The sequence below is a fragment of the Ricinus communis genome, chromosome 4, assembly GCF_019578655.1.
Source record: "Ricinus communis isolate WT05 ecotype wild-type chromosome 4, ASM1957865v1, whole genome shotgun sequence".
Classification (NCBI taxonomy): Eukaryota; Viridiplantae; Streptophyta; class Magnoliopsida; order Malpighiales; family Euphorbiaceae; genus Ricinus; species Ricinus communis.
The window spans coordinates 24,782,622-24,805,108 of NC_063259.1; the positions used below are offsets into that span (position 1 = coordinate 24,782,622).

A 22,487-nucleotide genomic window follows, 5' to 3' on the forward strand; every position below is an offset into this window, starting at 1 on the left:
CATGGTATTTGGATCATAGATTAAGAATGAATTTTCTACTTCAGGAGTTTCATCATGTTGGTAAAATTTCACTTTAGCATTTGTCTTCAAATTGAATCAAGGATAGGAAGTCTTGGTCCAATTAAGCCAAGAAATTAGTTTTAGGGTGAATTAGGACTTGATACTTAGTTCAGGGGCCAAATTGACCCATTAACCTAAAAGGGCTCAGAAAGTAAAATCAATGGATAATTAGATTGAATGCCAATAGATGTTAATTCTGTAAAGATCTATACACTGCAAAAATTTCTGTTGCTTTAAATCAACGTTTATTTTCATCCATGGAAAACAATAGTCTTTGAGCATTTAGCACTACTGGAGAGCCTTTCCTGGTCTTCTCCACAATTTGCTTTATCAATTGCTTTTCCATCTCATCACTGCTACCGCTGTTTTCATCCTCGCTTGTATCATCATATAGCAACTTCTGAATTCCTTGGCTATGCTTTATTGCTACCTTTAACTGACTGCCACATGATTCTCTTGATGATGGTATCTCTTTATTGTTCCTGAGACGAGTCATCGACCCATTTGTTGCGCCATCTTGACAACACTGTAGCATGATCTGATTATATGGATGCATACTTTCATATGCGGTGGATGGCGAATCATCCTCTTCCGACTCATTTATCTTCATTAACTCTTCATAAGCTTCATTGTAAGCTTCTAGAGCATCCCCTGATAAATTCATAACCAGAGGCTGGGCTGTGGAATTGATATTTTCTTCAGTAATTGGACTTTCTTCATCAGAGGAGTATGTCAGCTCATTGTTTGAGAATTTCCTCCAGACATTCTTATGCTCAGATTCCATCAGTAGCACCTTTTGCTGACTGTTTTGAAGGGCCATTTCGAGCTGCTTCACACGCTCTTCAAGTTGGGATTCAATGACTTCATGCAGACGCAGGCTCAGCTCTTGGGGTGAAACTGCATAATTTCCACTGTGAGTTGTCGGGGTACCACTTTTATCTCGATCTGACTCAGGTTGGCAAACAGCTCGCCCATTGAACATGTCAACCCTCAATTCACCTTGAGCGAGGTCTGCTATAACGTCTGGATCAAGCTGCATGACATTTCACCTCTATTAGAAACATGTGGAATAGAACTTCAAGAAACAATCATCTAAACAACAATACACAAGAGTGCAACTCTGCCACGAAAATTGACAAAATGTGGTCTCTTTCTATTTTTTGTCCTGCACTAATCTCCATGTCAAGTATCATTAGGCTCGTAGCAATAGTAGTTTAGTGTTTGCCTTGTAATGCAAGAACCTAATAGGTCAGGATTTGTGACTTCAAACCCTGTACCTCCTCTCTTTTAAGAGATTCTGATGTACCAAAAGAAAATGCATGTCAAGTCACCAACACCTGTGTTATACTTCATAAATGACAATAAAATAAATAATGCAAACCCAAATCTTAAATAATATATTTGTAACAAGTAGAAAAGCCAACAAAGCAAGTTAACCAAACAGAGCCTAAATATTCTAGTTTCCGGGTTTGCAATTTTACATGGTATCGTTGGAACAACAGATTTCAAATGATGCTGAATTACGATTCTTTAAATAATTCGGAGTTTTACGAGAAGGAAAAGAACACAGGAAACTGAAGTTTCTGATTGTAGAATGATAAGTAGATAAGTATGCTTTACCTCAACACCATCAGACAATATTCTTTCCAAACTTGATTTGTTCATGTTTAGTCCCAACCTCTCGAGTTCAGCTTCAAGCTCTGCTTCAATTTTACTCATGTCTTCTGAATTATCCTCGGCCCTCTCAGACTGTGACTCTTTACCATCATTGTTTGTTGAATTATTGACATTCTGTAAAGGAAAGAGAGGGTTTAGTGCCCTGTAGTGCAAGGAGTTCTCACATGTATCCTGTGATTCACATTTCTCATCAGCTAGCTCTTTCACTGTCAATGAATCTTTCATCTCAAGTTCCTCCTGTAAATCTTGAACCAAATTCTCAGTCTGCTTCAACAGGTCTTGTAGTTTGTCTACTTCTCTTCTACTAGCTAAGAGTGAAGAAGCTATGCCAACTGAAATACCCAAACAGAATAAATATGTTTGATCGAGCGGACCTGATGAGAGGAGAAGGAATAGGCCAGATTTAAGTTACAGTTATTAATTAGTCTTGGAAAATATACGAAGTATCAAGTATTAGAAACAATAACCAACGCAACAATTGCAAAGTATCTAAACAGTGTAATGGATCACAAACTAGACTATACATGTGTGCATAAACACAATAATACACACAGACCATGTACAGTACTAGCTAATGCGTCAATGGTAAGAGATTTTTGCAAAACTATATTGCACTAAACATATGTAAGCTACAACTACAGCTGAGAGAAGGAAAGAGACACCTCTAATAACAATTTAGCAATGTTCAGAATCTTTAAATCCATTCATTTTAGTGCAAATAGAACTAGGATGCAAGTTTACACTTGTTTCCAAGTCTATGGTTTATTATTTTGGTTTACCTATAGAATAAATGACAAAAACTAAAAATTATAGATGCTGCCTCAGAGAAGATGGAAAAAGAAACTATACTTTTGGGTCTACCTGTGGTTCAGGAATTCACAAGTCATAACATGTTTTTGAGAATAAGATAATTATGACAATTTTGGCTTTTCATTAGGTTAGTGGTGGCAACTAAATAAAGTACAAGTAAATATAGCAAACATATGATGGCAGTGGACATGCAATCTGCTTTATATCAAGTAAATACATAACTTCAGATTTCCTTAGCAAGAAACATAAGAATGAAGTAAATAGAAAAGGATGCTTTTCAAACTTTTAAAACAAAACAAACAAATGCATCTCTTCTTTATGGGAAAAACTAGCCCTTATAGGAAGAAACTCTGTAAACTTTCAAGATCATTAAGCAGCATTAGAACAATAATTCCATTAAAATTTTTCTCAAACTAGAACCTGTTGCATAAACTTAACGACTAAGTTCAGTGATTACCATTTTGAGAATGGAAGTGCCTTCCACTGCCTGCTTTATGGGAATTGCTGAATCTTCCATTGCACACTTCTCTTGCTTTGAATTTTATCTTCTTGGGGACATTGAATTTGCTGATTTTTGGTAGTGGAGGAACCCCACAAGCATTTTCATCCTTAGGCAGCCTATTGTCATCTGTACCAATGGATGCACTAAAAGAATCATTATTTAGTCTGTTAATTATTTGGTTTCCATCAGTAACAAGCAGTGGCCTCATTTTTTTGGATGGTGATGGAAAGACACTAAGCACATACTCCTCCATTTTCGTGTGTTCCTTGTACAACTGAGCCATTAGGCAGCTTTCTAAGGAATTTAATGGTTTAATAAAATGGCCATGTATGTTTTTGGTCCTAAGAGAGCTTGTTTTCATCTTAGATTCATGAAAAGAATCCATTTCACCAGTACAAGGACTGCCAGAATTATCACCGGTATCATCCCTCAGTCCATTGTCACTCCCATTTCCAATTAGGATTTCGTTCATTGTGACTCCAGATGATGGGCTTGACAAAGAAAGTATATTGGATTCATCATAATCTCCTGAACTTCCACGCTTCTCAGCATAAGCACTAGAAGAAACCTCTAATTCTGAAGCACTGTCTAACCGGTACATATCTGAAAATTTCTCACCTGTATTAGCAGCTCCTGTTAGTTTCTTTCTCCGAGTCGATCTGCATAAGGGAAAGCTGGGGTTTTCATGTTTCTCACATTTGGAGAGCTCAGACCCTGATAAACTATCCTTGTCCCTGGAAACATTTTGCCAGTATTTAGCAATATATCCAGCAGCAGCTGCTGCTCCAACAACCCACAAATCCATTTCTGCTCCCGCAGAAAAGAAACGAGTACTAACCAAATTCTACAACACTAATTTTCCGCTTTATACCAATTTCAACCACAAAAAGCCCCAAGGCAGAAATTGCCATCAATCAGAGATAAAAAGGATACCTAAACCAAAGCATCCAAAACCCTAAAACTCATATATCAAATAATGATACCGTAACTGCTTCTCCAGAATGCAAAAGCTGTACCAATACCAAGACAGAGTAATTTCTCTCCCTCTATTCTCTTAAAATTTGCAATTTCAATATCAGCAATAAGCATCCATACTGAATAAAGAACCCGGCAAGTCTACAAAGATCACAAAAGAAAATACCGCAGGACTAAATTACTCCGATAGAACCAGTACAATGTTACCTTCCTCAATCTAAATTCCAAAATAATTTTGATTAAAATCCCTTCCTCAGCCTATATGCCAATTTTAGTCGATTGAAATCATTTTGCCATAAGAATGAATCAAACGATCTGAACAATTCGGGAGAAAACAGCATTAATCTAAACAGCATTCACTTGCAACTTGCAAGCACCATAATAAACCTCCCCGAAGCAACAAAACAACATTTGTCAAGTAAAGCTCCCTTCTTACAACAAAAAAAAAAAACAGGAACCCAGCAAAGAAAAACTAAAGAAAGAAAGCAACTGGAGCAGAAGGTACTATAACCAAGCTCTACCCAATAGAAAACAGCTACTCGACTGTGAAGCCCATTAATCGAAATCACCCATTTCACCAGAAACACCAAAATAAGAAAGTGCAATGCAAAGAAAGATTACTGCTTTTTATTTTCAGAAAAGAAAAGGAGAGAGACAGAGACAGACAGAGAAAGGGGTAAGCTTTTCTATAGTAACTAATAGTAGTTGAGAAGAGAAAACCTATAAAAGGACCCAACTTTCGAAGACGATTGTTGGAGCTGAAAAACAGGGTGGATTCCTTGAGGTAATAAGACCATTCTAACGTTATCTTCTTCACTGCCAATGAGATCAATTACAATACACACAACCCTGCTTGTTTATTTATTTTTCTGTTTACAATTACTTCAATTTTTCTTTTTTAAGAAAAAAATCTGGAGGCCGGCTTTCTCATCCGGTCCAAAAGCAAATCCAAATCCTAATTTTGTTAAAAATATTATCTACAGTTGAATTAATTTATTTATTTTCTAATGTAAATAGTCAGTTATATTTTGAGATGTTAAAAAATATATTAGTTATGATAAGATTCGAACATGGTGGTCACTATATTAAATTTATTTTTCTGATTTAAAAAATATAAATACTTTCGCCTTTTGTTGCTTCAGACAAACAATTTTTAATGAAAAAGGGCTTCGTATATTAATTTTACTTTTATTTTCTGAAACAGATATTTAATGTTGCAAATTGTGTGGAGCAGTCAATCAAGATGTTTATTTTGAAAAGAATTATGTAAACTAAATAAAATATGTGGGTTTTTAGATTAATGTCCAAGGCAGTCCATTTTTCAGAAGGCATGTGTCAATTAGGAATCCACCAAGAGCTGAAGTAGAGTTTAAAGAAAGGACCACCAAATTTTAGACATAGATGATGATAAGGATCTCTTGATTTGTTAGCTATGTCTTTTAGAATATTATAAAGTTGTATTTAAGAAAAATGTGGTTTTTATTTACATTTCTTATAAATTACTGTGCATGGTGTAATTTGTTTTCAAGAATAACATATTATACAGAGATAATGGGTAATTAAATCATTGGTTAATTTACTAAGATATATTATAAGATTAACATTTTTCAGTGATATTATTATATCAGTGTATTAGATTGGAGAGATAAGAAGGTGGAATTCCAACTTTATAATAATAATAGTAATAATAATAATAACTTGATTAGTGCATTTGTTTGTTTGAAGTGGAATTGGACTGAAGCTTAGATTTGATCGCCCCTTTCCTTATTTTTGACAACAAGAAACCTACATGCAATTACAATGTTTGGTGACATATAATTGGAAAAATATCATCCTCACCAACTAACTCGGCTGACCAATCTCTTCATGCCTTTTGTCAAATACAATTACATGGGTCTTACATTAACTTATTAGTAGAGAGGCCCTCTAATTAAAATGATTATTAAAGTGTTTAATCAAGCAAGAGAAGTTTCCTTGGAGAATGAGACTCTCATTCTTCCTCCCTTTTCTTGTACAAAGATTTCAGAACATAAACAATTGGCTTGAGCTTTGCATCTTTATTCAGCAGCATGATTGGGAAATTATTTGAAATGGCAGTTAATGGTATATAATATTTGGTGTCAAAGTTTAATAACTGCATAGTTCTTTAAACTATATATAAAAATAATTAATTAAATTAAATTTTCAACCAATGAAAGTGGGATAAGTAGGAACTTTTGGCACTTTCAATATGGTTCAATAGATTGCCACGAGCAATACCATCCATTGAAAGAGTGCTAACATGAAAAGCATTTCAGTTTTTCCTCCTTCTTCTTGTTTGTTTGAGAATTGGATAATACTTTCAGTCACCTCAATACACAGACTGAGATATTTAGAGAAGACAACAAGGGAAAGATCCATAAAAGTATCAACATAATTGTGTGGAAGGGACTATCTAATCACATTTCCTGGGGCAGTCTCATTCTGTGAAGAAAGGGCCATTTGAAAAGGGTTTTGCACATGAGTTCTTATTTATACAGGATAGAGGACATTGCACATGATTAGGTAAGAAAAAGGAAGAGACTTTAATTAAAAAAGTTAAAGTTGCTTTTATATGTGCAGTTTTCCTTTCAGAATAGGACCCAAATCTATGTTGACATTCTGATAGCTACTTTCAGGTGTCTTTAAGTATGACCTAATTTAATCACGTCAATGTAATCAATGAAGTAAACTAATAATATCCAGCTTACTTCAAATCTTTGCTCAAGTATGCCACTGTTTAATTCATACAAGTGATAGCAACATCAACCAAATTACAAAAGAGAAAAAAAAGCATATGGCCTCTTTTCCAATTTATTTATTTTTCAGGGTAGTGGTCCAAGGGTGTAGCTAATAGCTATGCCCTTCTTTTTCTTTGGTGGGGGGAAGGCTGCCTATGCTTGCTGACATCTTAAAAGCTTGAAACAACAATGTTAAAGGATTGAAAAGCCACATGGACTGACCTGCCTCGGCACTCTTGGGTCTGTGCAGTATTGGACATCCACTCATGCAAATTACAGATGTCAGGAAGGGGAAAAAGCAAATCTCCTCAAGAATGGAAAATTGGAAATTCACATTGAAGAAAGAAAAATCTTTTCCACTAGTTAAGGATGAGTGTACTTCTCATAACTTTCACTTCAGTTCGTCCCAACTTTCTGGAGATTTCAGGATAATGCAAATTCGTGAAAACACAGAATATTAATTCACACTTTTTGTGTCTATTACAGTTCCCACCCCAGAAACTCTCGATCATAACACCTTAAAGGAACATCACAGACTAAATTTTATTGATCTTCTCAAATAATTATAACCTATTGCAATAAGTGAGAAAAAGGAGCGGTTGTCTGATAAAGGTTACTTGGGTAATAAAATGGGAAACCAGGAAGAAACATAACAACATTTTAATTCAGAAGATCACCACTTAATCCAAGGAATTTATTAGATCTGTAAAATGAAAGACCAGCCAATCAGCTTTTACTGCTACAGCCTCTCGAAGTTGAACACCAGCATAGCAAATAAACATGTCAGCACCACCTGGTTTACGAGCCTACATATGATAGACAAATAACAAAATGATATAATAAATAACGTCAGTGTGGACACATATTGAAGAAGATAGCATAAGGCCGCAGTTTCTTTGTCAAACAACCAGATTTAGTCAATCATATAGGTAAAACCATTCATTATAACTTGCAACTAATGGCAGTAAACATATTCGTTATTTGGCTCAGATTTGACAATATACCAGTGTGGATTAGTCTATCTCCTTGTAGTTCCATAATCTCCTAAAGATGATTTGTTTTACAATATGAATCTTACCTCAAGATCAGTTGCACCATCCCCAATCATGACCAGAGACTTGTATCCTTGAACCTGGTTTATCATCATAAACAGCTTTAGATGTACTCTAAGAAACTATATACAGAACTAATACAGTTACGACACTGACCTTCCTTATTTGCTGCACGGCTGTTGCTTTTCCTCCACTCCTTGAAGTAGGCTCATTTGCATCAAAACCCAAAAACTCCCCGGAATTTCCAAAGAGCAATTGATTGGCAAATATATTTTCAGGTGGAATCCCAAGTATGGATGCAACAGGCTGCAACAAAAATCTTCACTAATAATAAACATTTGGTATCTAATTTATCCCACAGAAAAGCAAAAAATCTAAAAGGTACGGTTTTGAGTTTCAAATGCAAACAGTAACAAAATTCTTCAGTTAAAATGCAATGCTAGTCTTCTGCATATTTAAGTGTAAGAACATTTTATTCGAAGGGTGAAGCATGATCAGAATCGAGCATACAACCAATTAAATAATTGCCTTTCTTTTCCCTACAGATGCTGTAACACAAAATTGTAGAGCTCTTCCATGAAAAGCCAGTGCACATATCAATTAAACTAATGTCTTTTAAGAACTTTCAGAAATGCAAGATGACTATTATAAAGCTGTCACTGTGTTACCAAATTGAAGGTCTTCCAACAAATAGAGTTTAAAGAACATATGCCATGATCCCTGAATCATTAGAAGGTGCCTGCATATTATGCAAAGATCTCCTGGAATGTTATTATAAAGCTCCTTAGTAAGACATGCAGTAGTTCTATATGGTTCCCATGGTATCATCAAGTTATTATAAGTATTATAAATAGAAGTCTTTATTTGGTGCAAAGCTCTATGACACATCAGATAAGAAACAATAATACAACATTATTCGAATCCAGTAGCATACATTTATCATTTGACGAAAGCCTCCTGATATCAAATAAACATTGGTATTCTTAGCCTTCAGCTTCTTGATCAACTCTTCTATGCCAGGAGAAAGCCTGCAGAATTTAAACAACAATAATGAAGACTCTTCAAATCTAGGTTTTACTTGAGGTGCCCCAAGAAATGGTATATGAGGAGGTAAAGGAAAGAGGCTCAATAATAGGAATACAGATCCTTTTCTTGCATTTGGTGGCCAAACAATTGAACTGGTTGCAGTATAAACTTCAAAGTTAGTTGAAATTTTGAATAAAAGAATTTATGCATAACATCTTTTCAACTAATAATCCAAATAAGGTGATACGTAACTTCGTTGGAATCAAGGACATTTAATAAGCAAAGAAAGTAAGATGAGCCACATAATAAGATTTTAAGTATCCTAAAGTGAGGCATTGCATAATAAAACATTCTCACTCATTTTGAAGCAGGCAAGTAATGATCAATATATTACTTAAAAAAAAAAAAGAAGAAAAAAAAAACTACCACGGTTGTTTTAGTCCACATGCAATAAAAAAATCTGTAGCTCGTTCTTTGAATTAAAATATGCATTAAACATATAACAATCAAATGAAAAAAATTTCAATTTAACAACATTGAAATGTAAGAAACATGGCTTGGATTGACATTATAAGAAAGAGAAGGCAGAAAGGGAAAGAAGAATAGATCAACATGTAATGGGAAATACTTAAAGTGGCCTATCTCAGTAACAAAAGAGCCTCCTGAAGTTAAAGAAGGAATAGATCTATAACTATCTCATTAACCAAAAAGCCTCGTCAGAATAGATCGGAGGAAATCATTCAAGTGGCTTACCTGAAGTAGTTTGTGATTTAGTTCTAGTTAGTTGAGTCTAAATCTCCATAATAAATTCACTATAGGATTATTTCTTTCCAAAGAGTATAAAGGGTAAAAAGGGGAACAGTATATAGTCTGCCATCTACTATGGGTTTTTGGTGTGTGTCAAATGGGCTTTGTCACCTTCACAATCATATCAACATCCCCCAATCATGAATAATTGCAAGAAAAGGAATGGGCCTAGATGTCTACGGTTTCATGACAATGATAAAAACTTTTCAAACTTTTTCTTGAAAAGCTTAAATGATGTGGCAAGCAAATCAGACTGTTAAAAAAAAAACCCTTGACATTTAAAAAAAAATAAGAAAAAGCAAAAGAAAAGTGAAAAGTTAAAGCATGATTAAGAAATTAACGTACTTTGGAGGTCTCTTCTCAAGAAAATCATGGACCTGAGATAGAGATGGTTTGAACAGGGATAGTCTTGCCGCCAAGGCCTCCTCGAAAGGAACAGAACCGCCCATTGCTCTGGTAAACTCCAAATACTAAGATCAGAACTAATATCAGGAGGTAACATAGTTTTAGAATTTAAGGAAATGACAACTGGAACTTACTTAGCTGTCCATTCTGCAACGGCATTTCCAGCTCCACAGTACTCTGCAAGTTCATCAATGCCCTCATCCAGGCATACCGTGCTATCAACATCAAAGCATACTGCATCAGCACTTCTCCAGAGCTCAAGAACCTCTGTTAATTTAATTAAGCAATCAAGAATTACAAAACTATGGATACCAAGATTACAATGTAAAGCTGGAAGGCTCATAAGCAAAAGCAAATAAAGAGGCATTCTAAAATAGTTCTGGGTGATTGGAATGTCAAATGTAGTGTGTGCTAAAACTTCTATAGCCCAAAATGTTTTGTAAGCTTAGTCGGTCCTTAACAAATTGTTTAAAGCTACAATTCCCACAATTCGAGTAGCAGTCTGAGCTTTTGCTTTTCTTTTGTACAGTCGCGTTATCCTGTAGCATGAGTTGGAGTTTTACAGACAGACTGCAGATTTTCACCTCGGTAGTCTACCTTGTTTTGTTTGTGTTTGTTGTATAAGGCCTTGCAGAAGGTGTGACCGTCTACTTTAGTGAGTTTTTGAAGTCACAAAAATCTCCATTCTCCCAAAAAGAAAAGATAATAATAAGAATATTAAAGCAAAAAATGAAATTCGTCAACTTAATTCTCAGCTACAAGGATGGCATCCAATGTTTCTTTAGATACTAGTTTCAACACTGAAGTTCAGATGAATATCTTCACTTGGAATGAATATGATCCCAATTAACTCATATAAGGCTTTAACCCAGTACACATTGAAATCAACTCATTCAATAAAGAAACTGTGTAAAATGTAGTATCTCTCTAATTATTTTTAAAAGTACATGTCAAAATAGAATACTTGGAGTTAATGATTGTAACCTTTGGATGGAAGACGATTGTCAAAGTGGTCCACCTTGGCAGGATCTAAAGGTTGAACAGAAGCAGTAGCTGAATTGAAGGCTTGAGTAAGTCTCATGGACAAATTTCTAACTCCAATGAAGTTACTTTTCAAGTGTAGGGAAAATGCCGGAATGAGACAAGAGCGGTATTGTCTACAAGTAATACGAACAGGACCGATTTGTGAATGCACCAACCCTTCCATAAATAATCTGTTGCTAGCATATTAATGAACAAACAAAAGCACAAGTGAATCCCAGAAACTTGCAATGCCATTATATTTCACCAGTGCTGCAACTGCTCTATTGCCATGATATAGACACTGTCCAAATTAACATAAACAGAACAACCCAGTTTCTACAATTAGGTAATTAAAATAATAAGCCAGAAACAAAGACATCTAGTGAGGAAAAAAAAAGAAAAATTCGAAAAACTAACAAGAAGCCATGCACTAGTAACTTGCAAAACTTAAATAGCCGCAGATCCACAAGCATTGCATAATCACTAAAACTGAACGTGTATTCTCTGTTTGGTAAGTGAGAAAAATGCCAAGAACAAAGAAAGCACAATACTTTTACTATAGCCAAAGAATCAACAGTCCATCAAGATTTAACATTTCTCATTAACCAAACAAGGAACAACAGTTAGTTAAAACAAATCACGTTCCAAATAACAGAAATGCTAATTAACCAAACAGGGAACAAACAGTTAGCTGAAACAAATTACAATTCCAAATAATAGAAATGTTAAAGAAAAGAGGAAAATTGAATGAAGAAAAAGAGAACTTACAATTGTATTGTAGCTCTAGATTTGTTTGTGAGCTTCCTTGCTTCTGTTCTCAGATCCCTCTGCTCGAATTTTCCGCTCTCGCGATTTGGTTTGGATTGGTGCCGATTCTTTTACATGCCGTTGGTTGGTGAGGTTGTGAAAACTTCAAAAGAAAAATAAAATTCTCAACTTGCAAATAAGCCATTAACCAAACCTTATTAGTAAATTTCCAAATACTCCCTTCTAAGGCTAAATAATATTTGGATACTCAAATTTTAACAATTTAATCCCTTCAACCCCTTAACTATTAAATATAACTTAATAAAGATTTTAATTTATTTTTTAATAAACCTAATGAAACTAAAAATCAAACCTTATATCGGTCTTTTCAACTTTTTATTTAAACGGATTGATTTTATTAATTAAGTGTAATTATAGCTAAATTAAAATTTTAATGAAATTGAGTGATGTGACTAATGATATATCGTTATTTATTATGGACAACTTACACATCAGTGCCACATATATTTACACAGGAGTTACTAATTTTAAATTACTTACGAACAAGAAAGTAAATGAACTTACACATTGCGGCCATATATATTTACATATTACATGGGAGTTACTAATTTCAAATTACTTACGAATAATAAAATGAATGATAAGTGAAAGTCATGAATTAAAAAAAAAAAGAATGAAGAGTGAAATCATTTTTTTTATTTATTCTTGTAGTGATTTTATAGATTTCTTTAAGAGGTAAATGATATTAGTAAAGTAAACAAGGTTAATATATTGGGTTAAGAGAGTAGTATTTAAATTTAATTGATATTTTAATTTGGTTCTAGTTGCAATCAATTAATCAAATTGAGTCATTTAAATAAAAATTTAAAAAATTAATCAAATTTGTAAAAATAGATAAATATTTAGACTTTTAATATCATTAAGCTTTTTAATAATATCAACTTATTTTGACACAAAATTTTATTTGATATATTTTGCTATTTAAATGATATAAAAATAAAGTTTAAATATTTTTTGAGATAAATAAAAAATAAAAAATATCACAGATGAAAATATTTATTAGTTTGGAGTCTCTTCCATGACAACTCAAAAAATAAAAATATTACTTTTATGAAAAAATAATTATTATACTAAATCATAGTAGGTTATTTTTCTTAAAAAGTTATAAAATTTGATTATGTAGTTGAATTTTTTAATATAAGGAGTTTTATATTTTTTTATATCACTTTAGTACTATGAAAGTTAAACTATTAGTAATTTATTCTAAATCCACTAACACTATCATTAGTCTAATAGTTGTAGCTCATTCATTTAGTATTAATTATTTCTGATTCTATTATTATTTTACTCCTCACAAATTTAATTTTCATTCAAAACTAACCATACTAATTTATTTAGAATTTAAAAAAATAAAAAAATAAAAAATAATCATCCAATCCAATTTTTCTCTAATTCTAATAAATGATATGATAGAACTATATAACTCTATATTTTATTGTTTATCTAATAAAATTGACTTTATAGCAAATAGACTTTATTTAAAATTTAATGGTTAAAATTATTAATAATAGTAATAAACTTAGATATAAATTATTAATAATATAATTCTTAAAATATTAGATGTTATTAAAAAATCACGTGACCTCTTATTATAAGTGGTTAAACCAACCTATTTTATTTTTTTCTTAAAATTTACACAGAGTAACTCTGCTGCGAGGCTCTTTTTAAGTATCAATTAGGCCCAGTAGAGAAAGCCCGCCTTTCTCCAAATCATCAAACCCTAACATTTCAAAAACTACAGAGAGAAAACCACAGTATCAAAAATGGCGGTTCAGAATCCGACTTCGCCTTCACATTCACATTCATTTCCTACAACTCACAATAATCAATTCTTTGGTAAATTTTCTTTTTTTCCTTTCAATTTTTTTAAATTTTAAATTTTGGCTTTATTATTGACATTGAAATAATATTACTGTTATGGTTGTTAATGAAATGAAGTATGGAGAGAATTTTTATGGGGAGGAATTGCTGGTGGATTTGGAGAAGGAATGATGCATCCTGTTGATACTATTAAAACCAGAATCCAAACCCAATCTTTTCTTCTTTCTGGAACTCAGGTTTCACTTCTACAACTCTCTCTCTATCTCTCAAAAGAAAAAAAAAAATCATTTCCTTTTTGCTATATTTATTTAGTGGATAATATTCTCATTGGCTGTAACTATACTTCCATGTTATTTATTGTGTGTTATTTCATATTAGCTATTTCTTCATATCCCCTAGTTTTGGATTTGGGGAAAACTTGTTTTGACATTGTATTTGGGAACTCTAGAAATGCAATTAGATAGAATTCTGTTAGTTAGTTCTCATGTTTGTAAAGGCTATATATGCTAGAATATATTTTTTTCAACTTAGAAAAGGAATGGCAATTTGAAAGAAATGAAACCATGTCATAAGTGATACGATTTTGCAATATAGTTTGATTCCAAACGATGCTTCATTATTTTCATAATACCAGCAGAGCCAGAAGAGCATACTTCAGATGGTCAGAGCTGTCCATGCGGCTGATGGTGTAAGAGGTATGCATAATTCACTCTGATGATAATTGGTGCATTATTTTCAATCTTTGCAATAGTGTTTGAAAAGCCTAAACTTTCAAGAATTCAGCTCAATTGAATTGTATTTTGTTAATTTTGTGCTAAAAGCCAATAGTTGCTAGAATTCACTCATTTCAACTGAAAAAAGAAAAGCAATTTTGAAAGACATGAATTCATGCCAAAAATGACATTATTTTGCAAGTGAATTCTTGTAAATGATATATTTTAAACAATGCTTAATTGATTTCTATGTTTGATATAATTTGTTTCTAGGTTGATAAGCATGGGATTATCTGCTTTGACATTGAATCATTAGATTTTTCTCTTGTTCTGTTGATGTTCTTAGTGTTTACCTGATTATGGAGTTAATAACTGAACTGATTGTTTTTTAGGCTTCTATAGAGGTGTATCTCCTGGAGTTACTGGATCTCTTGCAACTGGAGCCACATATTTTGGTTTTATAGAATCTACCAAAAAGTGGATTGAGGAATCTCATCCTAACCTTGGGGGCCACTGGGCTCATTTCATTGCCGGAGCTGTTGGTGAGCTGTCTGATACTTTCAAGTTTTGTAGTGTCTTTATTTAATATCAAAGTATCTCATGATATTTTGAAAACCCTATATTTGAATGCGCATTAAAAAGAATCAAGGTATATGACATTTTCTTTGTGGAGATCAGTATTCCATGTGTTGCTACTTTTGAGCACCATTTCTTTTTTCTATTTTGTGGGACATGATTTATTAATGTTATTGTAAAAATCTGAGGATGAATAATATCCTTGTTGACATAGGAATGGGTTGACTGCTCGTTGTGGTTCTGTGACATTGTTGATTGAAGTACTGCTATCTTTGACTCCTAATCTCTAGTTGCACTTTTTACTATTTCGAAGTGAACTTACAACTCATGAAAATGTCTTTGGCATGTGTTCAAGCACTCATGATTGTGAGCAATGGTTCTATATGTGCTGCAGCTCTTTTTTTATATTTAAAATACCAAGAATACAATAACCCCTCTTACTTTTTTTTTTTAGTTTTCATTATGCAATATCTTTGCTATTTTCAAATTTTCATTCATGCACATGCTCATGTTCTCTGAATATTATGCTTCTTACTTGGATAGCCAGTATTTTGTTGGTGTTGGTGATGCTATCTTAATGAAGCCTTATAAGCTTAAAAGATCAGCAATTTCAATGACTCAGGAGTAATTGGCTATTCAATTTTTCTAGGAACTTGAACTCTGATTTTCTTTCTTGTTTACATTTCAGGGGACACGCTTGGTTCTGTTGTATATGTTCCATGTGAAGTAATAAAGCAACGCATGCAGGTGCAAGGCACAAGAACATCTTGGACTAATGCTATCGTTAAACACAACATCAGTGTAAAATCTAATGAGCAAATGTATAGCTATTATACAGGAATGTTCCATGCTGGAAGATCAATATTAAAGGAGCAAGGGCCAAGAGGGTTATATGCTGGGTAATTTTCCAAAACAAAGTCTATAGTGCGTGTCTGATTCTTTTTCCTGAATTGTTTTTCTATTTATATTAATTATCTGTATTAGCAAATACATAATTAATGTCACTTTTGAGCCACTGCTTTCAGCATTGGTGTAATTGGATGGATTGTTCATTCCTTCCAACTGTTAACACATGCATACATGATGTGTTTTTGATATTTATGTCAATGTTGTTGTAAGATGAAGTAACTTCATTTGTATGGCCTACTGTTTTTATATGTACACAAGTCTGATTGGTCATATAAAGATGATAAATTTTCCAACTCATTTGCAACATTTTATGAAATTACTGTACGAGATTTTTATGGACTTAATAACATGTTACTTAATGTATCTTTATGTCTAATTTTAAAAAAGATACACCCCTTGATGAAGGTTAGCTATGTGTCCAAACCTCAGGGACTAGGAAAAGAGACTATTCAGCCCTGCTTTGAACGTCAATAACTTTCTTCCAATAGTTTGGCCTCTAATCTGAGCTTCCTTCGTTAATACATTTAATTTGCTGTTTTATCTAGTAGGAAAATAACATTGGCGGTTGGCACCTTTTCCTACTTTTTGTTCACATGGCTGGACTCGACCTGATTTCATCAAGACATAAATCAAAGTTTTATTGACCAACTATTTTGATACATAGCATTAGATTTATGATATAGCTATAAACTTAATACATAATAAAAGATGTTCTTAAGATTACAACTAACAGCGGCTTAGTCCATAATATACCAATGCATCTAATTCACCTGAGCTATAGGTCATGAAGTCTTCCTAACTTTTTCAGAGATTCACATTTTAACCTGCTTTATGCAGGGGAAGCGAACTTCAAGTTTAATGTAGTGATGCAAGCTTGCTTGATTACTTATTCCATCTACTTGATTCTTAATATAGTGTTTTCAGGCAACTATAATAGTGTCACATTTCAAAAGAGTTATGTCAGTGAATAACTATAGTTTGTATATTGGTCACTGTGGCAGCTACTGGTCTACACTTGCAAGGGATGTGCCATTTGCTGGTCTAATGGTTTGTATTATTTTGGGAAACTTGGTTGTCTCTTAATTTGTGAAAAAGTTCGTCTAAATTTTTTTTTATCGATGATGACAGTTCGTAAAGTTTGTTTAAGTTAATAGTGCATTTATAATTTGCAGGTTATGTTCTATGAAGCCCTGAAAGACTTGTCAGAGTATGGCAAGAAAAAATGGATTCCCAGTTTAGATGACTTTATTAATAGTTCTATGGAGGGGCTTGTTCTAGGAGGATTGGCTGGTGGTATGTTCTGCACTTCTGCTTTAAAATTGAAACAGAAGCTCTAAAACTAGACTCCACGGACTTCTAACACAAATAGAATCCTACTTCCCTAATGTGATAAGATACTTGAATATTTACAGCTGATATAGTTCTATGGCTTTCCAAACACTGCAGGATACTGCAGTATTTAATTTTGTAATACAACTCAAAATAATATTCCTTGCATGATAATTCATGGTTTTTTTTTTTCTCTTACTGCTTGAGCAGGTTTCAGTGCATATCTTACAACGCCCTTGGACGTTATCAAAACAAGATTGCAAGTCCAGGGATCAACAATAAGGTATTTTTTCTCATTTCTCACTTCTGAACTAGAATGACTAAAATTATTGCAAGATCTTAATTCTATCAATGATATTATCACATTCACAATGGGATAATTTTTTTTTTTTAAATTCCTTTTAACCTGGTAATAGTGTCCTGCCACCAGTCACAACAAGGTGATGCTGCTAAAAATTTTGATGGAAGGGTATCTTTCTTGTGATTTATCACTTTTCCGTTTGTCTTGTTTGACCTTTATGTACAACTCTTTTTCTTCCATTGAATGTTGATCCAGCTCTCTCTTTCTCTCTCTAGCTTGTGCTATGCTTCCTATACATAATTGCTTGGACATCCTCACAGGACTGTATCTAGTGCACTAGGTGTTTCTTTAAGATCTTCCCATCTCACCTTGGTACTTATGTCAGAATGCTATAAACACTCACCTTCGTTTGTGGATGGCCTTATGGACTAGAAACTGTGGGCTGTAGCATACAGCAGAGAATTAGTGAGTTTTATCGAGTATAATGAATTCCCTAACTAATTAAAGGAAACAAAAGTAGGGCATCTGTTGTTACCTTTGTCAGGAAAAGAACTTGATTTTTTTTCTTGGCTTTTACACTCTTCTCAGATGTGCCTTAATTTGAAAAAATAAAAAAATATGCCAAAATGATGGCAATAATATATGTAGTTAACATTCTTGTAAATAATTTAAGGTACAATGGGTGGTTGGATGCAATGAAAAGGATTTGGAAGATTGAAGGTGTGAAGGGAATGTTCAGAGGAAGCATCCCCAGAATAACATGGTATATCCCAGCATCCGCCCTTACCTTCATGGCTGTAGAATTTCTCAGAGATCAATTCAATGAAAAGAATCAGGAAGTTACAAACTTATCAGTAGAGAAAAAGGGATCATCTTTGCGGGAGGTAGCATAGAACTGAATCTCAAATTTTTGTTTTCTATTTTTATCACACAAAGTTCACAGATTTTGTCCCACACACAATTGTAATTCTTTTGATACATATTATATTGAGATGTATTCCTATAATTTTGCATACTTCATTGTGAATACTCTGCTTTGGATGTATTCCTTTTGAAGGTTTCATTCATAACTGATAACTTGGTAGTTATCTGAAAACAAGTATTTTGTAGTATCAGTGAGTTGGTATATAATCTAGCCTTAAAAAAATTGAACTCCTCTAGTCTATTTATATTCAGAGTAAATTTTGGATAAGAAAGAAAAAGAAAAAGAAAACCCTGTTTTGTAGGTGTGATTTTGTTATGCAGATTTTCATAATCTTATTTTAAGCTTGATATTAGCATATTGAATTGGGACGAAGTTGTTCAGTATAGATTATGCAAATTATTTCCATTATTATTAATCAAACATATAAAATAAATCACAATATCTATAATTGTTAATATTATGGAAACAGATGTTATATTTTTAGTCATAAATTTTGAGATAACATAATCAGTAAGCTATCATTTAATAAAAATAATCAAATTTCATAAATTAAATAATCAAACCTCATAAATTCTTCCTGAAATCTAAAGTTTGTTGTATCTATTTTCTAATAAACCAAACAATCAAAATTTATTCATTTTCTGGTCAAATCGATAATTTATCCTTCTAATATGGTATCAGAGAATTTAAAAAATGATTAATAATTTATTTTTATCTAATTTAAATAAAAAATAAAACTGAGTATCAACATAATTTTCGCATCATTTTCCCAAATTAGAATCATTATTTTATATTTTTTTAATGACAAAGATTATATTTAAGTCTATAAAAGATAAATATTAAATTTCATATAAAAAAAGAGAAGAAATTTATAAAAATATCCATAAAATTAATTGAGTTAAGTTATTCACTTTTTGTTAACACGTTTCTGTTAGTTATTACAGAAACTTCCTAATTTACATTCTTGAGAATCAGAACTTTGGTTTCTGTTTCGCCAACCGACATTATTCTCGTATCCAAACACGTCTCCTCTTCTTCTTCTTCCTCAAAACCCTAAAAAGGCACAGAAAGGAAGAAACAATCAATCTTTCGTTAATGGCGGCATCAGAGAAACGCTGCCACTACGAGGTATTAGGCCTTTCGCGAGACTGTTCGCCAGACGAAATCCGAGCCGCATACAAGAAACTAGCTCTCCAACGTCACCCTGACAAGCTTATAAAATCCGGCTTGAGCCAATCCGAAGCCACAGCTCAATTTCAAGAGCTATCTCAAGCTTATGAAATCCTCTCTGACCCTAAAGAACGCGCTTGGTACGATTCTCACCGTTCTCAAATCCTTTTTTCTAATCCTAACGACGTTAGCTCTTCCGTTATCCCAAATTTGTTTTCTTTTTTCTCCAATACTGTTTATTTTGGTTACACCGATACTGGTAAAGGTTTTTATAAGGTTTATTTTGATGTTTTTAGTAAGATTTATGCTAATGAGGTTAGTTTTTGTAAGAAACTAGGGTTAGGGTTAGAGAATAATGTCAGGGAAATGCCTCTAATGGGAAATTTGGAAAGTCCTTATGAGCAAGTTACGGCATTTTATAATTATTGGTTAGGATTTGTTACTGTGATGGATTTTTGTTGGGTTGATCAGTATGATGTTATGGCTGGGGTGAATAGGAAATCAAGGAGGGTTATGGAGGAGGAGAATAAGAAGTTGAGGAAAAAGGCACGGAGAGAGTATAATGAGACGGTTAGAGGATTGGCAGAGTTTGTTAAGAAGAGAGATAAGAGAGTCATTGATATGATGGTTAAGAAGAACACTGAGATGGAGAAGAGGAAAGAGGAGGAGAGAGAGCGGAAGAAGAAGTTGGAAAGAGAAAGGATTGAGAGAGCTAGAGCTTATGAGGAGCCAGAGTGGGCTAGAGTTAATGAGGAGGATGTGGAGGACATTGAAGAGTTTCATGAGGAAGAAATGGAGAATAAAAAGGGAAATGGAGGGAAGGAATTATATTGTGTTGTGTGTGGGAAAAAGTTTAAGAGTGAGAAGCAATGGAAGAATCATGAGCAGTCAAAGAAGCATAAGGAGAAGGTAGCTGAGTTGAGGGAGTCATTTGAAAGCGAAGACGAGAACGATGGGTACTTTGATGGGGTTGAGGAAGACAATCATGAACACAATGTGGATGAGGTAGAGGAGAGGTTTAAAGATGGTGTTAGGATAACAGATGAAGAGAATGGGGTTGAAAATCCGGAATTGATTAACAAGGAAGATGGATTCTTCGATGCTGAGGATTTTGATGAGATGGAAGGATCCAATGTGGAAGATGGGAATGGTGATGAGGATGATGTTGAGGATGGTGATGCAGAAATGAGTATACTTGAGGCCATGGTAACTGGGCACAAGAGTCGGAAAAGTCGGAAGGCAAGGCATTTGGGTGAGCATTTTCCAACCGAAGTTCATGTAGATGACGTGAATGAGGAGCCGAACGTTACGGAATACAATAACCGGAAGACTAGGAGGAGGAAAGGCAAGAAAGATAGGGGTAAAAGCGATGGCAGAGTACCTGCTAGGGGTGACTTTGATGAAAAGAGTCCAGATGATAAAATTGAGGGGCTTGATGATAAGCGAACGGAGGAGTTTTCTTCTCATTCTTTTGTGGAAAATGAGAATGATGGGAACATCAATGATCATTTGAGGAAGAATCATCGGAGTGACCAACCAGTTGACAATCAAAGGGCTAAAAAGAAAGAATCTAATACCAAATCAAACAACTCCTCCAAAGGAAAGAAAGGAAAGGTATGGATCTTTTAATGATTAAACAAAATTTGGTTATTCCGTAATTTTAGTTCTTCTTTGAGTTTTGATTTATTTGTATAATGCATTATTTTAGTGGTACTTGAACATTGTCTATGGAATTTGGATTAGTCTGCAATGGCATGTGCTTTAAAAACTTCAGATGCATTGCATGTTGTCTTCCTAAAATGAAGAGCCTTAAAATTTTGAGAACAAATCTGTTCAGGATGATGATCTTTTTTATCTGTCAAACATCTAAAAGAGTCTTGCATGGTGTTCCTGCCAAAAAGAGTTAGAATTAAGATTTTGATTTCTTATGAGGAATTTCTTATTACTCATGTTTGTACTCCAATTAGATTAGACATTATAATAAAATTCTTCCTTAGTCACCCAGCTGTATTTATAACGTTATCTGACTTGTTGACTTTTTAGTTTATCTACAGGACACTGACCTTTATTTACCTATCATGAATATATTTACTTGGTTTTCCCAAAATTTCAAAAATTTCTTAGATTTAGATGCTCTTGTGAATCCCGCTATAAACCATCTTCTTTCTTTGTCTAATTGGATTAACTCTTATCTTCCACCACAGGCAACATTGAAGAATTCTGGGAATGAATGTGAGAAATGCGGAGAGGAATTTGAATCAAAGTATTTCTCATTTTCTGATTTGCCTTTTTGATTTATTGGTTTATTTCTTTCTCTTCTAATTTCTTTTATCCTCACTGATTTTTCTGATATATTCTTATCATTTTCCTTGTCCATTGTAGAAATAAATTACATAAACATTTGAGCGACACAGGTCACGCCTCACTGAAATTCAAATGAGAATTCTTTTGAGCCATTTGCTAATATCTTCTTACCACAAAAGAAATAAGAAGATACTTGGAGACGTGCACACAAGGCAACAACCTGTTGCAGCTGCGTCCCAGTAGCCTGCTTTTGGTCTTTCAAGATGATGTTTCCATTTTGGCAGTATTTGTTTCCAATTTGCGAATGTTCTATATCAACGCGGAAAGGTAATCCAGAGTTCTGTTGCAAATTGCAACTTGTACTTTAAAATTTTGAGCAATGAATAAATTATATATACACCAATTCTTTGCAAATGGTACTAATGTTGCTTGTGATTGAAGGTCTATACTCTATGCTCAAAACTGGTTAGAGCCAGCCGAAAAGAAAAAGCCTACTAACTTGATTCAGTTTTCCA

The 22,487-nt window shown here is 33.5% G+C and overlaps 4 protein-coding genes across 9 annotated transcripts; 2 read left to right on the forward strand and 2 right to left on the reverse strand.

Annotated features, from left to right (window-relative positions):
* Nucleotides 1-212: 212 nt before the first annotated feature.
* Nucleotides 213-4,880, reverse strand: LOC8284431. Its single transcript, XM_015716586.3, has 3 exons — nt 3,005-4,880; nt 1,681-2,111; nt 213-1,093 (listed from the first exon to the last, which is right to left on the reverse strand). Exons 1-3 carry the CDS (start codon nt 3,852-3,854, stop codon nt 299-301), a joined length of 2,076 nt encoding a protein of 691 aa, XP_015572072.1. The 5' UTR covers nt 3,855-4,880; the 3' UTR covers nt 213-298.
* A 2,238-nt stretch (nt 4,881-7,118) lies between these two features.
* Nucleotides 7,119-12,056, reverse strand: LOC8284432 (phosphoserine phosphatase, chloroplastic). 3 transcript variants are annotated; one of them, XM_002514611.4, is made up of 8 exons: nt 11,865-12,056; nt 11,058-11,287; nt 10,208-10,340; nt 10,014-10,121; nt 8,770-8,863; nt 7,992-8,141; nt 7,862-7,915; nt 7,119-7,589 (listed from the first exon to the last, which is right to left on the reverse strand). In XM_002514611.4, exons 2-8 carry the CDS (start codon nt 11,278-11,280, stop codon nt 7,464-7,466), a joined length of 888 nt encoding a protein of 295 aa, XP_002514657.1. In that variant the 5' UTR covers nt 11,281-11,287; nt 11,865-12,056; the 3' UTR covers nt 7,119-7,463. The 3 variants fall into 3 exon arrangements, with proteins under 3 accessions (XP_002514657.1, XP_048229365.1, XP_015571925.1); XM_048373408.1 differs by having other exon boundaries at nt 11,058-11,397; nt 11,865-12,047; XM_015716439.3 differs by having other exon boundaries at nt 11,058-11,293; nt 11,865-12,046.
* A 1,542-nt stretch (nt 12,057-13,598) lies between these two features.
* Nucleotides 13,599-18,600, forward strand: LOC8284433 (mitochondrial substrate carrier family protein E). Of its 4 annotated transcripts, none has more exons than XM_048373392.1 (9): nt 13,599-13,760; nt 13,863-13,981; nt 14,380-14,440; nt 14,851-15,000; nt 15,723-15,933; nt 16,945-16,990; nt 17,116-17,236; nt 17,483-17,555; nt 17,849-18,270. In XM_048373392.1, the coding sequence occupies exons 1-9, from the start codon at nt 13,688-13,690 to the stop codon at nt 17,871-17,873; spliced, it is 879 nt and encodes a 292-aa protein (XP_048229349.1). In that variant the 5' UTR covers nt 13,599-13,687; the 3' UTR covers nt 17,874-18,270. The 4 variants fall into 4 exon arrangements, with proteins under 4 accessions (XP_048229349.1, XP_015571953.1, XP_048229348.1 ...); XM_015716467.3 differs by having other exon boundaries at nt 13,600-13,760; nt 18,247-18,600; XM_048373391.1 differs by lacking the exon at nt 16,945-16,990 and having other exon boundaries at nt 13,600-13,760; nt 15,723-15,781; nt 15,862-15,933; nt 18,247-18,600.
* Nucleotides 18,601-19,449: 849 nt separating this feature from the next.
* LOC8284434 (DNAJ protein JJJ1 homolog) lies at nt 19,450-22,386 on the forward strand. Its single transcript, XM_015716609.3, has 3 exons — nt 19,450-21,282; nt 21,873-21,931; nt 22,051-22,386. The coding sequence occupies exons 1-3, from the start codon at nt 19,594-19,596 to the stop codon at nt 22,106-22,108; spliced, it is 1,806 nt and encodes a 601-aa protein (XP_015572095.1). The 5' UTR covers nt 19,450-19,593; the 3' UTR covers nt 22,109-22,386.
* The last annotated feature ends 101 nt before the right edge of the window (nt 22,387-22,487 follow it).

Excerpts from the sequence above, each read along its gene's own strand:
- LOC8284432 (XM_002514611.4), bottom strand. The coding sequence starts at position 11,280 with ATGGAAGGGTTGGTGCATTCACAAATCGGTCCTGTTCGTATTACTTGT. Across the intron at positions 10,122-10,207 it reads GTTGCAGAATGGACAGCTAA|AGCAATGGGCGGTTCTGTTC; the intron begins GTAAGTTCCAGT and ends GGAGTTTACCAG. Across the intron at positions 8,142-8,769 it reads GCTTTCGTCAAATGATAAAT|CCTGTTGCATCCATACTTGG; the intron begins GTATGCTACTGG and ends TTTTTGTTGCAG.
- LOC8284433 (XM_015716467.3), top strand. The coding sequence starts at position 13,688 with ATGGCGGTTCAGAATCCGACTTCGCCTTCACATTCACATTCATTTCCT. Across the intron at positions 13,761-13,862 it reads TCACAATAATCAATTCTTTG|TATGGAGAGAATTTTTATGG; the intron begins GTAAATTTTCTT and ends AATGAAATGAAG. Across the intron at positions 14,441-14,850 it reads TGCGGCTGATGGTGTAAGAG|GCTTCTATAGAGGTGTATCT; the intron begins GTATGCATAATT and ends ATTGTTTTTTAG.
- LOC8284431 (XM_015716586.3), bottom strand. The coding sequence starts at position 3,854 with ATGGATTTGTGGGTTGTTGGAGCAGCAGCTGCTGCTGGATATATTGCT. Across the intron at positions 2,112-3,004 it reads GCACTTCCATTCTCAAAATG|GTCCGCTCGATCAAACATAT; the intron begins GTAATCACTGAA and ends TCCTCTCATCAG. Across the intron at positions 1,094-1,680 it reads TATTGTCTGATGGTGTTGAG|CTTGATCCAGACGTTATAGC; the intron begins GTAAAGCATACT and ends AATGTCATGCAG.
- LOC8284434 (XM_015716609.3), top strand. The coding sequence starts at position 19,594 with ATGGCGGCATCAGAGAAACGCTGCCACTACGAGGTATTAGGCCTTTCG. Across the intron at positions 21,283-21,872 it reads CCAAAGGAAAGAAAGGAAAG|GCAACATTGAAGAATTCTGG; the intron begins GTATGGATCTTT and ends CTTCCACCACAG. Across the intron at positions 21,932-22,050 it reads GGAGAGGAATTTGAATCAAA|AAATAAATTACATAAACATT; the intron begins GTATTTCTCATT and ends TGTCCATTGTAG.